The following is a 14,167-nucleotide window of genomic DNA, read 5'->3' on the forward strand; positions in this document are numbered from 1 at the left end:
GGAAGGGCCACCTCCTGGGATGTAAAAGTAGCTGCCCTCCTGGGACCCACCAGCCACTGGACAGTCTCTTATTCAGTCTCTGAGAACCCCAGTGCTCAGGCACCAGAACATAGTTCAGTTCAGGAGCCGGGGATGCTCTGGCCTGCTTTCCCTTGCTTGAAGCCAGGGATCTCTTAAGGCTCAGGAAAGCAAGCTCTTTTTGCAACACGGGGCAGGAGAAGTCTCCCACCATTCCTCTCCAATCAATCACAAGAGGACACATTTTGCTGGAGAGAGGAAGAGGGGACCAGAAGCTGGGGTGACGCTGGCTTCCCCGGGCACGGCCCCTGCAACCATACACACCCACGCTCTTCCCAGCAACAAGCCCTCTCCCCCACGAGCAGCCCACACCACCAAGTTGCCAGCACTGTAAAAATTGATCTCTTCTAAAAATCGATCTGCCTGGCTTTTCTCAGTGGAGCAGGTTCACGGTAAAGCTGCATTTATTTTTAAAATCTGATAGCAGCAGCCTATTGTGATCATTTAAACACAGAATTCTTTGAGCTTTAGAAATCCCTTCTATAGGACAGCCGTGGAGAAGCCAGCTCATCTGAGTCGGCTGCTCACTGCTCCACTGAACTGGAGAAAGCCTGTTTACGCTAGCCTGAGCCCTCCATGTGAGGGCTTTTTAAGGACCTTGTAATTTTTCTGGAATTAAACCTCCCACCTCTCCTTACATTCCAGATGTCATTACAGTCAAAAGTCGTAAGACTCTGATTCCCTGTGTAGCTGGCTGGGGGCTGGGGACGGGGTATGTTTCTGTGGTGAGTTGTTTGCAAGAAAGCCTTTTTTTTCCTTTCCAAAGGGTGAGGATTACATACAGTCTCCTACCTGCATGACAAGATGGTTTAATCATCTGCTATTCACGTTCCGCCCCCGCCCCAAGCCCAGCAGCTTCCCACCCAGACAGGCTGCAACCCTGGCTCAGTGAAATGATGGTAAAAATCACTGACCAGCACCATCAAACACTGTCTTGGTTTCAACACCATGGGGGAATGTAAGGACAGGTCAGGAAATAAATGACCGCAGCCTAAGCTGCTTCTTCCTCTTCCTCTCCCCAGCACCACCCCCCCCCCTTTTTTTTTTGAAAGAAAAAAGCCCACTGGAATTGCCTAAACTGCAATGCAATCTCTTGCTCATTTAAAAGATCTCATTTTCTAATCATGTGCTTTGAGACATTTAATACTATTTCAATTATGCAGAGGAAATAATATAATTCCTTTATTTGAAAAATGATACTGAACCTCAGAGATCATGTTAAATCTACTGCTGGAATGGGGATTCTTTTTAAACTGTGTTGTTCCCTCTCTTCACACAGCTGTAGCTGTACACAGATGGAAAAACATTTGGTCAGAAAGCAGCAAATTAGTGTTTTTCAGGACAGAATTCAGCTCCCTCAGCTCCTGCGTCTCCATTCGTCAAGATTTTATTTCTTCTTTGCATTGACGTTTTTGCAGACCCAGTTCATGCCGTCCTTTGAGGGAAATGGGCAGAGAGAGGCAGCGTTAGTTGTAAGAAAGGCACCACACACTCCAGCCCCAGAGGGGAGAGGGCGAGGGTCCTGGGTCCTCCCTCCTCAACCACCAGCTCAATGGAGCTTGCCTTCCCCAGGGGCCCACCTGGGTGACCAGGGACAGTGACCTCCTGGGGAGGAGGAGGGAGGCCTCTGAGAGCACAAGAGGGAGATGGGAGGGGGAATGTCCAGAGCCCGAACTTGAGATGGGTCCTCAGGAACTCCCTCTGAAAAAATAAACACATCTGCCTGGATCCAAGGCCTGATTGAGGAGCTATCAGGACAGATTCCAGCCATTTTTGGCTTCTTCTAAAAGCTGACCTTTGCTAGGGCATTAAATTCAATAAGCCACCTTTCTGGTGCCCCGGTGTGTTTACAGTGTGACAGTGTACACTTGCGCTAAATTAAATTTCTTTTTGGAAAAACAAACCAACTGCAGTGCATGTTACTAGACACACACTGGGGCAATGTGCATTTATTTCTCTTCGCGCAGCACCAGGGAAGGTTTAAAGGGGCCTGGCCTGGTTCTTGCAGCTTTAAGCACTACCAAGCAGAGGGACTGGGGAGAAGGTTCCCTTAAATGCACAGCGACCTTGAAAGTGTCCTCTCTTAGAAGGCTGGAGAAGGACAGAGGTAAAAACCACACAATACCTACAGCCCCTTGGCAGGTGGCATGATATCTCGTGGATGCCAGGCCCGCCAGAGATGACCTATTTCTCAACGCCCTTTGCAGCCATCCCTGAATGCTCACCCTTTCCCCAGAGTCTCTCTGACCCCCAGGGGTGTGCAGAGGTCTCAGAAGCCCAGAACAAAATCAAACGAGGCTCCTGCAACGCACCGCACCCCTTTCCCCTGCATGTGTCACACATGCACATCTCAGGCATACATGACATTCAGAGCCCCGCATTTCCTATGACCAGGGAGCTAGTTGTTGAACCTGAACAGCTGAGACAGCTTAAAGTAATAAACATCAGCTGACACTCTTGGCCATTAGGAGCATTAATCCCATAAACAATACATCACTTCAAAACAACCAGCAGGCATCCTATCTCCTGGCTAATCTGACCATAACCTGAATTTACAGTGATTAAAACTCCGCCAGTTGCCATCAGAGCACTTGGGTGGGGGAATCAGATAATCTGATGCTCTGATGTCCCAGAGCATACCTTAGGGCATGTGCCAAGAAGAGGCTGGCCACAGCTGAAGGCACAAAGGTGACAGCACCTGGCAGCAGTGGGGATGAGGGTGGGGGAATGCCGAGGTGGGAGAAGGTGGACTCCGAATGCATCTCCGATTACAACTGGGTCAGCTACTTACTCTGAAAAGCTGAGGCCAATTTTAAGACCATTTTATGAAAAGGAATAATTTAAAGAGAAGCATGTTTAATTTTAGGAGTTAATTGGTTTCCAGGAAAAAAAAAAAGATCACCTGCCAGGAGACAAAAAAGATTTTACAAATAAAAGAGGGATGAATAAGATAAGCATCTTCCCTTTGCATTCGAAGCTGAATAGCTCAGCACTTACATAGCACTTTCCATCTTCAGGAACCCGCACAAACACCATCAAAGGTGCCTACCTCAATATCTCCTCCTCTATAGAGACTTGCAACATTTTATCAAATCATCTTCTCAGAGAAATCAAGAACAGTGTTCCCACACTATACGAATACCATTTTCCCTCTTGTTTTACGGCTGATTATAGAGGGGGGTGGGTTTCTTTTACTGCATGTAACTCAACATGAATGCACTCAAAGAGATAGGAAAAATATTTACTCAGCTGCAGGAACCCAAAGCAGAACATGGAGGGTGAAGGGCAGTTTTCTCCTGGGTATCTGTTATGGAGGCAGAGGGGATTTAAATGGGGGAGCCCTGCCGAGGGGCAGTGTCCTCCAGATGTGTGTGAGGGCCCGCGGTGACTAAACCCTTCCAGCCACAGTCCTGCCAGCAGAGGGCGCTCAGAGGTCGGGCCCCACCAACTGACCCGCTGGCCCCGGGGCTCTGCAGCTGCCGCCTGCAACCTGGAGTGTGGGAAGCCGGGGAGACTTAAGCTGCTCTGGCTCAGGAAGGCCGCCCTGATCTGAAGTGTCTGGAGGCTGGGGATTTTGCCTTTCCTGTTATTACCTAGAGGAGAACCTGAGCTGGAGGTGGGAGGTGTCGGGGAGGCAACAGTCAATGACGATGATAGCTCTTCAATAAAAATCAGGCACAAGCTGTGCCAAGGTGCCCAATGGCAAGGAAAGACTCCTGAGGGAAGGGTCCATGCCAGGCTGGCTTGAGGTGATGTTTACAGAACTTAGCATGGTGGCTGGCCACACACTTAATTTATATCTTTTAAATTAATCCTTGTAACAACACTGTGAAGTAGGTACTCATGGATGAGGAAATAGGGGCACAGAAGAGTGTGTGGCAGAGGCAGGCTGTGAACCCAGGCAATCTAGCCCCAGCACCTGCTCTCGACGACCATTTCTCAATGACTGCGGACAAGTGCTCGGGGAGGAGCTCTGCCTCAGGCTTAGAGAGAAGCTGGGGCTCATGCTCAAGTTGGCAGAGGGAGCAATTCCAGTTTTTTCTTCTTTATGACTTCCAGCTGAATACAGGGGCATGAGACAGAACAGCCCTACCCAAGCACCCTGCATGGCTTTGCTGCAGCTCTGAAGGTGCCAGAGGCTGTTTCTGGCCACTCAGCTCTCAAAATTCCTGGGCTGCCAGGTATCGGTGCGTGTGGAATCCTACGTGTTTACCTCGCTCCCCGTGTATTAACTCTCCGCAAGCCCGCCACCTCCAGCAGGATCTCTCTCTTTAGAGATAACATCATTACAAGAGGAGGACCCTTCTGCTTCTCATGCTTAAATCAGCAGCCACGGCACTCTGGCCTTAATCTGGCAAGGTTTTGATTTTTTAAAAACAGATGACTGGGGCTTCCCTGGTGGCGCAGTGGTTAAGAATCCGCCTGCCAATGCAGGGGACACGGGTTCGAGCCCTGGTCCGGGAAGATCCCACATGCCTCAGAGCAACTAAGCCCATTCGCCACAACTACTGAGCCTATGCTCTAGAGCCCACGAGTCGCAACTACTGAAGCCCATGCGCCTTGAGCCTGTACTCTGCAACAAGAGAAGCCACTGCAGTGAGAAGCCTGCGCACCACAACCAAGAGTAGCCTCCACTCGCTGCAGCTAGAGAAAGCCTGCGCACAGCAACGAAGACCCAATGCAGCCAAAAATAAATAAATAAATTTATTTTAAAAAACCCCCAAAACAAAAAAACAGATGACTGAGAAAAGGTGATCATTTACTTGAAGTAGGTTACTGCTCTGCCTCCAAAGAAGGAAATGAACTCACAGGTTCGTTTAATGGTTGAACCTTTATTGTCAAAAACTGGTTTGACCAAATTTCTGCGTACTGGATCTTCCTCACAGTGCTGACAATCTTATGGCATAAGTAGTCCTCCCTTTCTTCCTGCACTGCACCTCCCCTGACCAACCTCGCAGAAACTGAATTTGAATTGATTAGCTTCAATTCAATACTAGAGACTAAGGAGAGACACTGAACCTCAAATACTGAGCTTTGTTTGGCCTTCTGGAGAGGAAATAAATTTTACCATGTCATGATATTATTCCCTACTAACTGCTGGGAAAAATATAAGACAGCCCCTAACCATATGGGTGAAAACCTACTGATTACCGATCTCTCCGTTTCGGGATTAAAGGCATGATGCCCTTTCTATGGGAAGAGTGGTCTCCGACTACACTCCTCTTTTTTTTTTAACATCTTTACTGGAGTATAATTGCTTTACAATGGTGTGTTAGTTTCTGCTTTATAACAAAGTGAATCAGCTATATGTATACATATATCCCCATATGTCCTCCCTCTTGCGTCTCCCTCCCATCCTCCCTATCCCACCCCTCTAGGTGGTCGTAAAGCACCGAGCTGATCTCCCTGTGCTATGCGGCTGCTTCCCACTAGCTATCTGTTTTACATTTGGTAGTGTATATATGTCAGTGCCACTCTCTCACTTCATCCCAGCTTACCCTTCCCCTGCCCCTGCCCCGTGTCCTCAAGTCCATTCTCTATGTCTGTGTCTTTATTCCTGTCCTGCCCCTAGGTTCTTCAGAACAATTTTTTTTTTTTTTTTAGATTCCATATATATGTGTTAGCATACGGTATTTGTTTTTCTCTTTCTGACCTACTTCACTCTGTATGACAGTCTCTGGGTCCAAGTTCACTCTGTATGACAGACTCTCGGTCCATCCACCTCACTGCGCTCCTCGTAATTTGATCTCTCTGCAATGCATCCATCGCTGCTCGATGGTTGGAACAGAGCAGTGGCAGCCATGGTTGGGTGGGCCTGGTTTTTAATGCCGTGAGGACTACACGGTCACATCAGTAATTGCTTTAAGACGACGGAGCTCAGACCCTTGCTGAGCAATGCAGCCTATCCCATTGTGCCACTGGGCCCCCAGGGTCAAGGAGCAGCTGGAAGCAGCATACATAAAATATTGCTTGCTATTAATACTTCTTCTGGTGACAAAGGGCACTGCACCAGAGAGGTAGCAGAATCGCATGTCCCAAGCTTGCTTCCTTAGTCTACAGAGAGATCTGAAAATTTAAAAATAAACCTGAGGTCTGACTTGCAGATAAGCAGTTCCATACACACTGGGAGTTGAAAATAACTGATTCAGGCCTAGAAAGAAGTTGTAAATGTCATTTAAAAAATATATTGAAATTCTGTTGGCATATTAAGGGAAAGGTCCCTTGGATCAAGGAAAAAGAAACAAAAACAAGAACCTGGGCTAGTGAATGTTTAGTGTTCACCTGCAAGGCAGTCTGAAGGACAGCTGACACGTCAGGGCTCAGTCTGCTCGAGGCCCTTTCTGTGTAGGTGAGACCTCTGTGAGCCGGATCATGGCTCCTGCTTGGTGAAGGAAGACAAGGAATGTGGAAGCTATGTGGAAAGAAGGGATGAGCATGAGGTAGGGGCGGCATGGAGAGCGATACCCAGGATAACCTTCTGCGAGCTCAAAGCTACTGGTGTAGGCATGTCTCTGTTATGACTAAGGCTAGAGACCAGGTTGAAACTGCTGATCTCTGCTTTGAAAGGAAATTCCAATGCAGTATAGTTTTAATTAAACACACACACACACACACACACACACACACACACACACACACACAATGTTCTAGGGAGGAAATGTCTTCAAGCACCTGAAACTACAACAGCCAAGGAAAGCTGTGGTTTGGGGTTCACATTCAGGTCTGCAGGTGGAAGAGGGATTGATTTCTCTCTGTCTTTCTCTGGCTCTGAGCCAGGTCTTTGTTCACTATTTTCCAGACACCCAGGGAAAAGAAGAGAAGAGTCCCAGGCTAGATGTTGTGCACTAGGAGAGGCCCTAGCAGCCCTGGCCTAGCCCCAGGGTGCAGAGGGAGGCCGCTCCATGTCTGCAAGGCAGTCTGCCTGCACGGGCTGCAGGTTTTCCCTCCCAAACATTGTTTAGTCTCTCCTCTTTGTGCCTTCATCTACTTGATATAACTGGGTCTCCTCTGATCACTCCTCTGGACTATGGGGCTCTCCATAGCCCAGAGTTTCCAAGATTGATGTCCTCCTTCAGCTTTTAGTGCCGTTTACCTATGCTCTGCTCTTGATAGTTTCCCATGAAAACGTGCTTTAATTACATGATGGGCTGCCTCCTCGTCACCATTAGTCAGGCAAAGAAAGACCTGTTCCAAACTCTTTTGAAGACTTCAAAAGCCAATTTCCACACCCAGTGCGAGGGATTGCCTGTCTTTGTAAAGACTGCATGTATTTGCCATCAGAATATCAGGTAGAACAAGAATGTGAAATCCACCCCAGGAATCACTGACTTCCATAATGTCAAATCATATGTTTAAGCTACTTGGCTAAGGAGAAGTGATCTCCCTGCCCGACTACTCCAGAGGGCATAGCTCCCCACCTAATGGATCTGTTCCCTTGACTCACCCACTGGAGGGTTATTTATCAGTAGAGGACAGGTCTCTCAAATGCATTTTGATTAAACACACACACAAACACAATGTAAATAGAGACACTGTTTTTAAACATCTGAAACAGTAACAGAAATTCCAGGTCTTTTTTTTTTAACCTCTGTACATTTTCTTTCAGGGTCATTAGGGCTGTGGTGCCAGATACTTGACCCACTTCACATCTGATCATTTTAGCAGCTCTGCCCATTACTGACCAGCTTTCAGGGCGTAGTGGGTGGGGAGGGTGGAATGCGAGGATGAAATAGGAATTTAGGGAATTTCAGTAATTTTTACACAGAATCTCTGAAAGTGACATTTTTCTAGTGAAGTCTTTCATTTTTAGGAATAGTTAAAGCCTTAATTAACAAGAATCTTTAAAAGGCCTGCTCCTGAACTAAGCAATGCAGGGAAAGAATTCCACCTAAGTGACTCTTTTTAAAATGAAAACCAAGAAACTGGCTGAGTGGGCAAGAGCTTAGGTCAAAGGTATTACCTGAGAGGGACATGGTCGATCAGCGCCTCACAATGAAAAGTGTTTCCACGACCTTTCTCCAGTCCCCAAAGGTTACCATTAAAGGACAACAGACAGCAGACTCCCTTCTTAATTAACATTTTTATTAAATAACCCATTTCGAATAATGGTTAAATTCTCTAAATTTATATCATTCTATTAACCATAATCTAATCTCATTAACCTTGAAATCCCAGTCTTAACTACCCAATTCTATACACCATGGTACTATCTACTAAACTAATTAAGTGACCTTCAAACTATTTCTTCTCCATATAAAATCATGATTTTTCTTGCTCACAGTTCTTTACTGGATCTCTCATGATATCATTTCCTGTGAACCTGGTTGCTGAGGTCCCTGATCTGGGAAGAGCTTTCTAACAAGATCAAACCATACAGGACTGTCTCACTTGATTCCTGCCTGCCCCCACCCTCTGTCTGTCTGGTAGCTCACCGCCTTTTTCGGCCCAAGTCAAGGGTGCTTCCTCAGAGGAGCGTGGAGTTGGGAGGGAACTCTGGTCATTGTCTTTCCAGTCCCCACCCCTCCTGCTCGGCCAGGCAGAGATGACAAGGACAGACTCCTTGTTGCCAGCTGTTGAGCTGCCATAGAAATGAAGTTCCCTTTAAGTCACAGGATCTTTGGGCCGAAAAAGAGGCTGTGAGCTACCAGACAGACAGAGGACCCTAGTCCCTCCTTTTTATATCCCTAAGGCTGGCTGAAGAAACAAGAGCCTCACTGTTAATTCCAGCTTTGCTTTTTCTTCCTTTCGACACTCTGGCCAAGAGTGAAAAAAGATCACAGAGCTGTCAATTCCTACTTTCTTAGGAGTATGCATACAGAATGCATTTTTTTTCTTTTTTTTTTTTTTAATGATTTAATTTGCTTTTTTTTTTTTTTTTTAATCTTTTGGCTGTGCCACGTGGCATGTGGGATCCTAGTTCCCCGACCAGGGATTGAACCAGCACCCCTTGCATTGGAAGCACGGAGCCCCAACCACTGGACCGCCAGGGAAGTCCCTGCATTTATTTTCTTAAGGCCCCACCTTTAGAGTCCCCAAACTCAAGATGTTCTCTATTTTCTATATTTGGGTTCTAAACCATTTAGAGACGCAGAGTCCTCCTGCTGAAGTGGGTTGTACAAACACAAGAAAGCTACTCTCTTTTCCTGGGCCTCATCCTCACCAAAATAACCTGAGGCCCCATGAGTACCATCTTTGGCACAACTGAGGGAAATACCTTAGGCAGAACTTGATTTTTGTTTAAAAGTGAGAAGCTAAATAAAATGATCAGAGTTTACCTACTCAAAAACATTCTGGGTTGTAACATACTTGTTGGACCAGCTGAAAATCGCCCAGTTAATTCAAAACCTGATAAGATATACATAATCACATAAGTGATTGCAATTTTATAGAGGAGACCTGAGAAGAATAAAACTATTAATGGTAGTTAGTTTCTTTCTTGAGTGGGATTAGGGGAAATGAAAGAACTTTTTAGTTTTTAATTTTATGTATTACTTTGATATGATTAAAATGAAAATATATTGCTTTATAACCACATTCTAGGAAAGAAGAAAGGAAATAGATGAGACTTAACACCTGCCCCCTCCCTAGACCTACACCTCACAGAGACTCGCAGGGCCCCAGCTTCCCTTTTGGGGACACAGTCGAGGTAACCTCTGGCTACTTGGGAGCCTGCACAACACACACACGCGTACCAAGAGCTTCTGAGGGGCAGGTATCAAGGAGTCTGGAGCAGGGGCACTTGTTCCGGCTGACTGGTCTGCCCTCGGATCAGAGGCCAAGCACAGAAGGGGCCCTGGCTCTTTGTGTAACAAAGAGGGAAAAAACAGGCAGCAAACAGTTGGAAGAGGTGAGATAATTCTAGGAAGTGATTATTTGCTTGAGATAAAAGTGGTCAGGCAGTTTTAAGACAAATCAGTGTCAAATGTCTGAGAGAGGGGGAGAAGAGTGCCAGAAGGGAAATGGAAAGAGGCTGCCGGACAACGATGGAGAATCAAATCTTGGGCTCATCCCCCAACACACCAAGTTCACAGAAAAGCAAACTGGTCGTGCCACCAGAGACACATGCCCTACGGCAATGAGGGGAGATGCCATTTTTCTAGATGCTGTTCATCCCCCAAAGCATCCTAGAGCAGTGCTGTCTGGTTCTCACAGCACTGGGTCACCTCCCTGGCAGGTACACCAGATGTTGAAAATGAGGCGTGTAGAGCACGCTGGGGGCTTCAAAATCAAGAAGTGGTCCTAGGGGGCTGACCCCAAGGGTCAACTGGTTTGAGGCTGCTTGGTAGGAAACATCAGAGCTGAAACTGTTGATCATTCTTTGAGCCTTTCAGGTGTCTGGATTACAATCGTTTTCTGCCCTAAATTAAGATCAAATGAGGGGGAGCCTGCTCTTCGGTACACAGTTCCTCAGTGTAAAGCCTAAGGCTTTCGGTCGGCAGAAGCTTCTCCATGGGAAACCAACCTGAAGTAGCATGAAACAGGCCCCAACCCTGACAGCAGTGGAGACAGCCAACAGAAAAGACAAAACACTTCTAGGATAACCAGTGTGTTGTTGATGGCTCTGTTACCTCGGGAGTACAAGTATTTAGCATCCGTAATACCAGACGCAACACAAAACCCCCAACCCAATCACCAAAGAATCCTAGAGTCGGAAAGCATTTTTGAATTCTTCCATTCCGAACCTCCTCCCCAGTGGGGTAGCTTGTCACTTGTGTGGGGTGGTTTATCTGTGGCTTTCTTGGAACAGTTAATGATATCGGATTGGTTGCTAAGCAGAAAAGAATCAAACTCCTCCAGGCCTTTCACATCCTGGAATGGTTCATCTGCCCATCAAAGGCTATTTGTTTCATATCTTTTTCTATCTAGATCCGCCCAACCAATGAGACAGGCTACCTTGGTTGGCTGCTGTGTTGTCAGGTGACCGAGCCCTCCAGTAACCTCACCTGAACGCCCTCTCCCGTGAGAGCCGAGCAAGACTGGATCTGCCAGACTCGGTCGCGGATGGTGTGCAGGTTCAGTCCTTCTGCAATTTCAGAGGCAGGGGCTGCTGTGAGCAGATCCTGCTTATTAGCAAAGATGAGCACTGGCACACAACTTAGCTTTTCTTCTTCCAGTAATTCAGCTAGTTCCTGGATCATTTTGGGAATATATGGGGAGAGGAGGATGAAATCTATGATATTTAACCATGCATTTCTAATCAGAAATAAGTAAGTTAAGCTGATCAACTAGCAACTTTCAAGGGCAGTGGTTCTCAAACTTAAGCCTGTGGAAGAATTCGCTGGCAAATTCCTGGGCTTGCCCCAGAGATGCTGACTTGGGAAAGTCCAAGCCAGGGTCCAGGGATTTGCATTTTTAACAAGTTCCCCAGGTAGTTCTTTTATAGGGGATTCATAAATCATACTTTGAGAAATACTGTTCAAGGGAGAATACAAATTGTGGTTAGACATTTAAAACTTACCCAACGTTACTATCTGCAAGTAACTTTCAATGCATAGATATGCATACATATACATATATACATACATATATACGTATGTATATGTACATATACATATATATTTTAAAATTTGAACTAAAAATGACAATTGCTTTAGAGACTATAATTCTGTTTCATCAATCTCTGTCTCCAAAACGTGCATGCATGTGCATTACACTTCATTAAACCCACATCCTAAAGTAACTGCATTAGTCCATCTGGCAAGGTCTCTGATTTTTAGGTTATTGGTTGGGATCTAAACTGTATGTTGACTCTGCGTGCAATAAGTACAGGAGAAGGTATATACTTAGCTAAATGCCAGGATCCACCTCTTCTCCACTTAACCCACATTTCAGCTACTTAAGACACGTGGGCTGTCAAAGAGAACTGGATGGTTCAAGAGGCAGATCTCCATCTGACACCTTTCACTTCCAAACTCATGTTTAGCATTGCTTCACTTGAGTGATGGTCTAGAAATCATCAAGGTATAGAAGGGAGAGGGGCTGTCTCCAGGAGTCTGGAGAGTACTCAAACTAATTTCCAGGGAAAAGGAACTTAAACATGGGGACTGCTACCTTTGGAAGGCCACGTGTAGTAGTTCAGGACACAGGCCAAGGACTCCGCAATAAAATGTAAAGGTGCTTCTCCAAAGAGGTCCACGATACTACTCACTTCTTATCAGTGCACTCAGTCTGGGTAAAATGGTCTATGCCCACTGCTTCTCTATTTAAAATTGCATACACAGATTGCATCGTGTAATCATGTTGACATGCACTCTGCATTTGAAGTCATATTTGGGTTCAAAGTATACCTATCTCTTTGCTTGGCAAGAAGAGCAGCTTAGTCTTGGCTTGCACATTTCTTCCCATACCTTCTAATTTGTCCAAGTTACCCTCGGATCAATTAAGTTGGTATTGAAAAATGTACACAGAAATGATAAGTGAATTGTTCCTCAGGTTCATTTCTATGTGGCCTGGGAAGAGCTTTTGGGCACGGTGGTTAAGTTCCATTTGCTTATATCTTATTTATTTAATTTGATTAAAACTAAAAGGCTTTAAACGAAAAATTGTTTAAAGAATTCTCAACTAATTTCTTTTTAGGCAAGTGGTATTTTGCCTGTTTGCCAGAATGACTGTTTTGTTTAAACTGCAAAGGTTAAACAAAAATACTTCCCTCACTCTTATACATTTACAAAGTAGATTAATGAATACCCAATTATTTGGGAAATATCTCAACAGAACAATTTTTTACCTGACCCGTCTCTTCAAATCTTTTTCTGTCTGCGCTGTCAATTACATATATCTGTAAAGTAAAAGAAGAAGGCTACTTCAATAAGCAAATATGGAAAAAGACAGGGCAACTTCTAGGGAAGGAGCAGATGATTCCCAATCAGCAGATTTTCACATTAGCACAGCATCCTGAAACTGAGCTGGTAATTCTTATCTATGGATGCAAAATAAACTAATTAATTAATTAAATGGAGAGGCCCAGAAAATACCTCCAGCAAAGTTCCAAAGTAGGAAGTCAGGAGAGCCAAGCAGGATAAAAATAGATTTAACAGGCATTCACTGAACATTCTTACTAGATTTACCCTATTAATCCTCATTATCACTCCGTGAGTTAGATTTCATTTTTATCCCATTTTATACATAAATAAACATAAGCCTGAAGAAGTTAAGTAATTTACCCAAGTTACGTTTGGTACATGACAAAATGGGGATTCAAACTCAGGCATACCTGACAGTAAAGTCCCTAGTTGCTCTTAAGCACTCTGCTATACTGTGTCCCAAATTGTCAGGAAGGGATAGTGTTTTGAGGCATTTACAAATCCTATAGCCTTCGAACATCATCATTCTGAAAGTACATTTTTCAGTATTAACTGTATGCTGTCTTCAGGTGCTGGGAGGTTAAGATCAAGTACTGGAAATAGCAGGGGCATAGGCTTTGCCAGAGTAAGAGAAGTTTTGAGATTTACCATAAATTACAAATCCCAAGCTTTCTTTCCCATCACTGAATTTTATTTATTGTATAAATAACATCCTGTAACAATGATAAGGGAAATTAGATAAGACCAAAGAAGAAAGAAAAATCACCTATAGTTACAGAACCCAAGCACATTAATTATTTTCATTTCCTATGAAAGTTCCCTTCTAATTCTTCTTCATATGGAATTTAAAAAGAAAATCAGAGGACTTCCCTGGTGGCACAGTGGTTAAGAATCCGCCTGCCAATGCAGAGGACATGGGTTTGAGCCCTGGTCCAGGAAGATCCCACATGTTGCGGAGCAACTAAGCCCGTGCGCCACAACTACTGAGCCTGTGCTCTAGAGCCCCTGAGCCACAACTACTGAAGCCTGCGAGCCTAGAACCTGTGTTCCGCAACAAGAGAAGCCACCGCAATGAGAGGCCCACGCACCGCAACGGAGAGTGGCCCCAGCTCGCCGCAACCAGAGAAAGCCCATGTGCAGCAACGAATACCCAACGCAGCCAAAAATAAATAAATAAGTAAATTAAAAAAAAGGAAAACCAGAGATATCATTTTGTAGTCATTAAAAAAAAATCAAACAGTGTATTAAATGTTCTTCCAGTTGCTACTCTTAAAAATTATCAAAAT

General features: G+C 45.1%; 1 protein-coding gene across 1 annotated transcript in view; it reads right to left on the minus strand.

The window, feature by feature from the left end:
• Nucleotides 1-1,233: 1,233 nt before the first annotated feature.
• The window catches only part of ARL3 (ARF like GTPase 3), a 31,223-nt gene continuing 18,289 nt past the window's right edge, over nucleotides 1,234-14,167 (minus strand). Inside the window, exons 4-6 of the mRNA XM_082408524.1 lie at nucleotides 12,806-12,856; nucleotides 11,022-11,207; nucleotides 1,234-1,513 (exon numbers count right to left, since the gene is read on the minus strand). Of these exons, the coding sequence (XP_082264650.1) occupies nucleotides 1,466-1,513; nucleotides 11,022-11,207; nucleotides 12,806-12,856 (285 nt within the window). The 3' untranslated portion in view covers nucleotides 1,234-1,465. The remainder of the gene's footprint in view (nucleotides 1,514-11,021; nucleotides 11,208-12,805; nucleotides 12,857-14,167) is intronic.

This window comes from Balaenoptera borealis, assembly GCF_965194805.1.
Source record: "Balaenoptera borealis genome assembly, chromosome: 10".
Classification (NCBI taxonomy): Eukaryota; Metazoa; Chordata; class Mammalia; order Artiodactyla; family Balaenopteridae; genus Balaenoptera; species Balaenoptera borealis.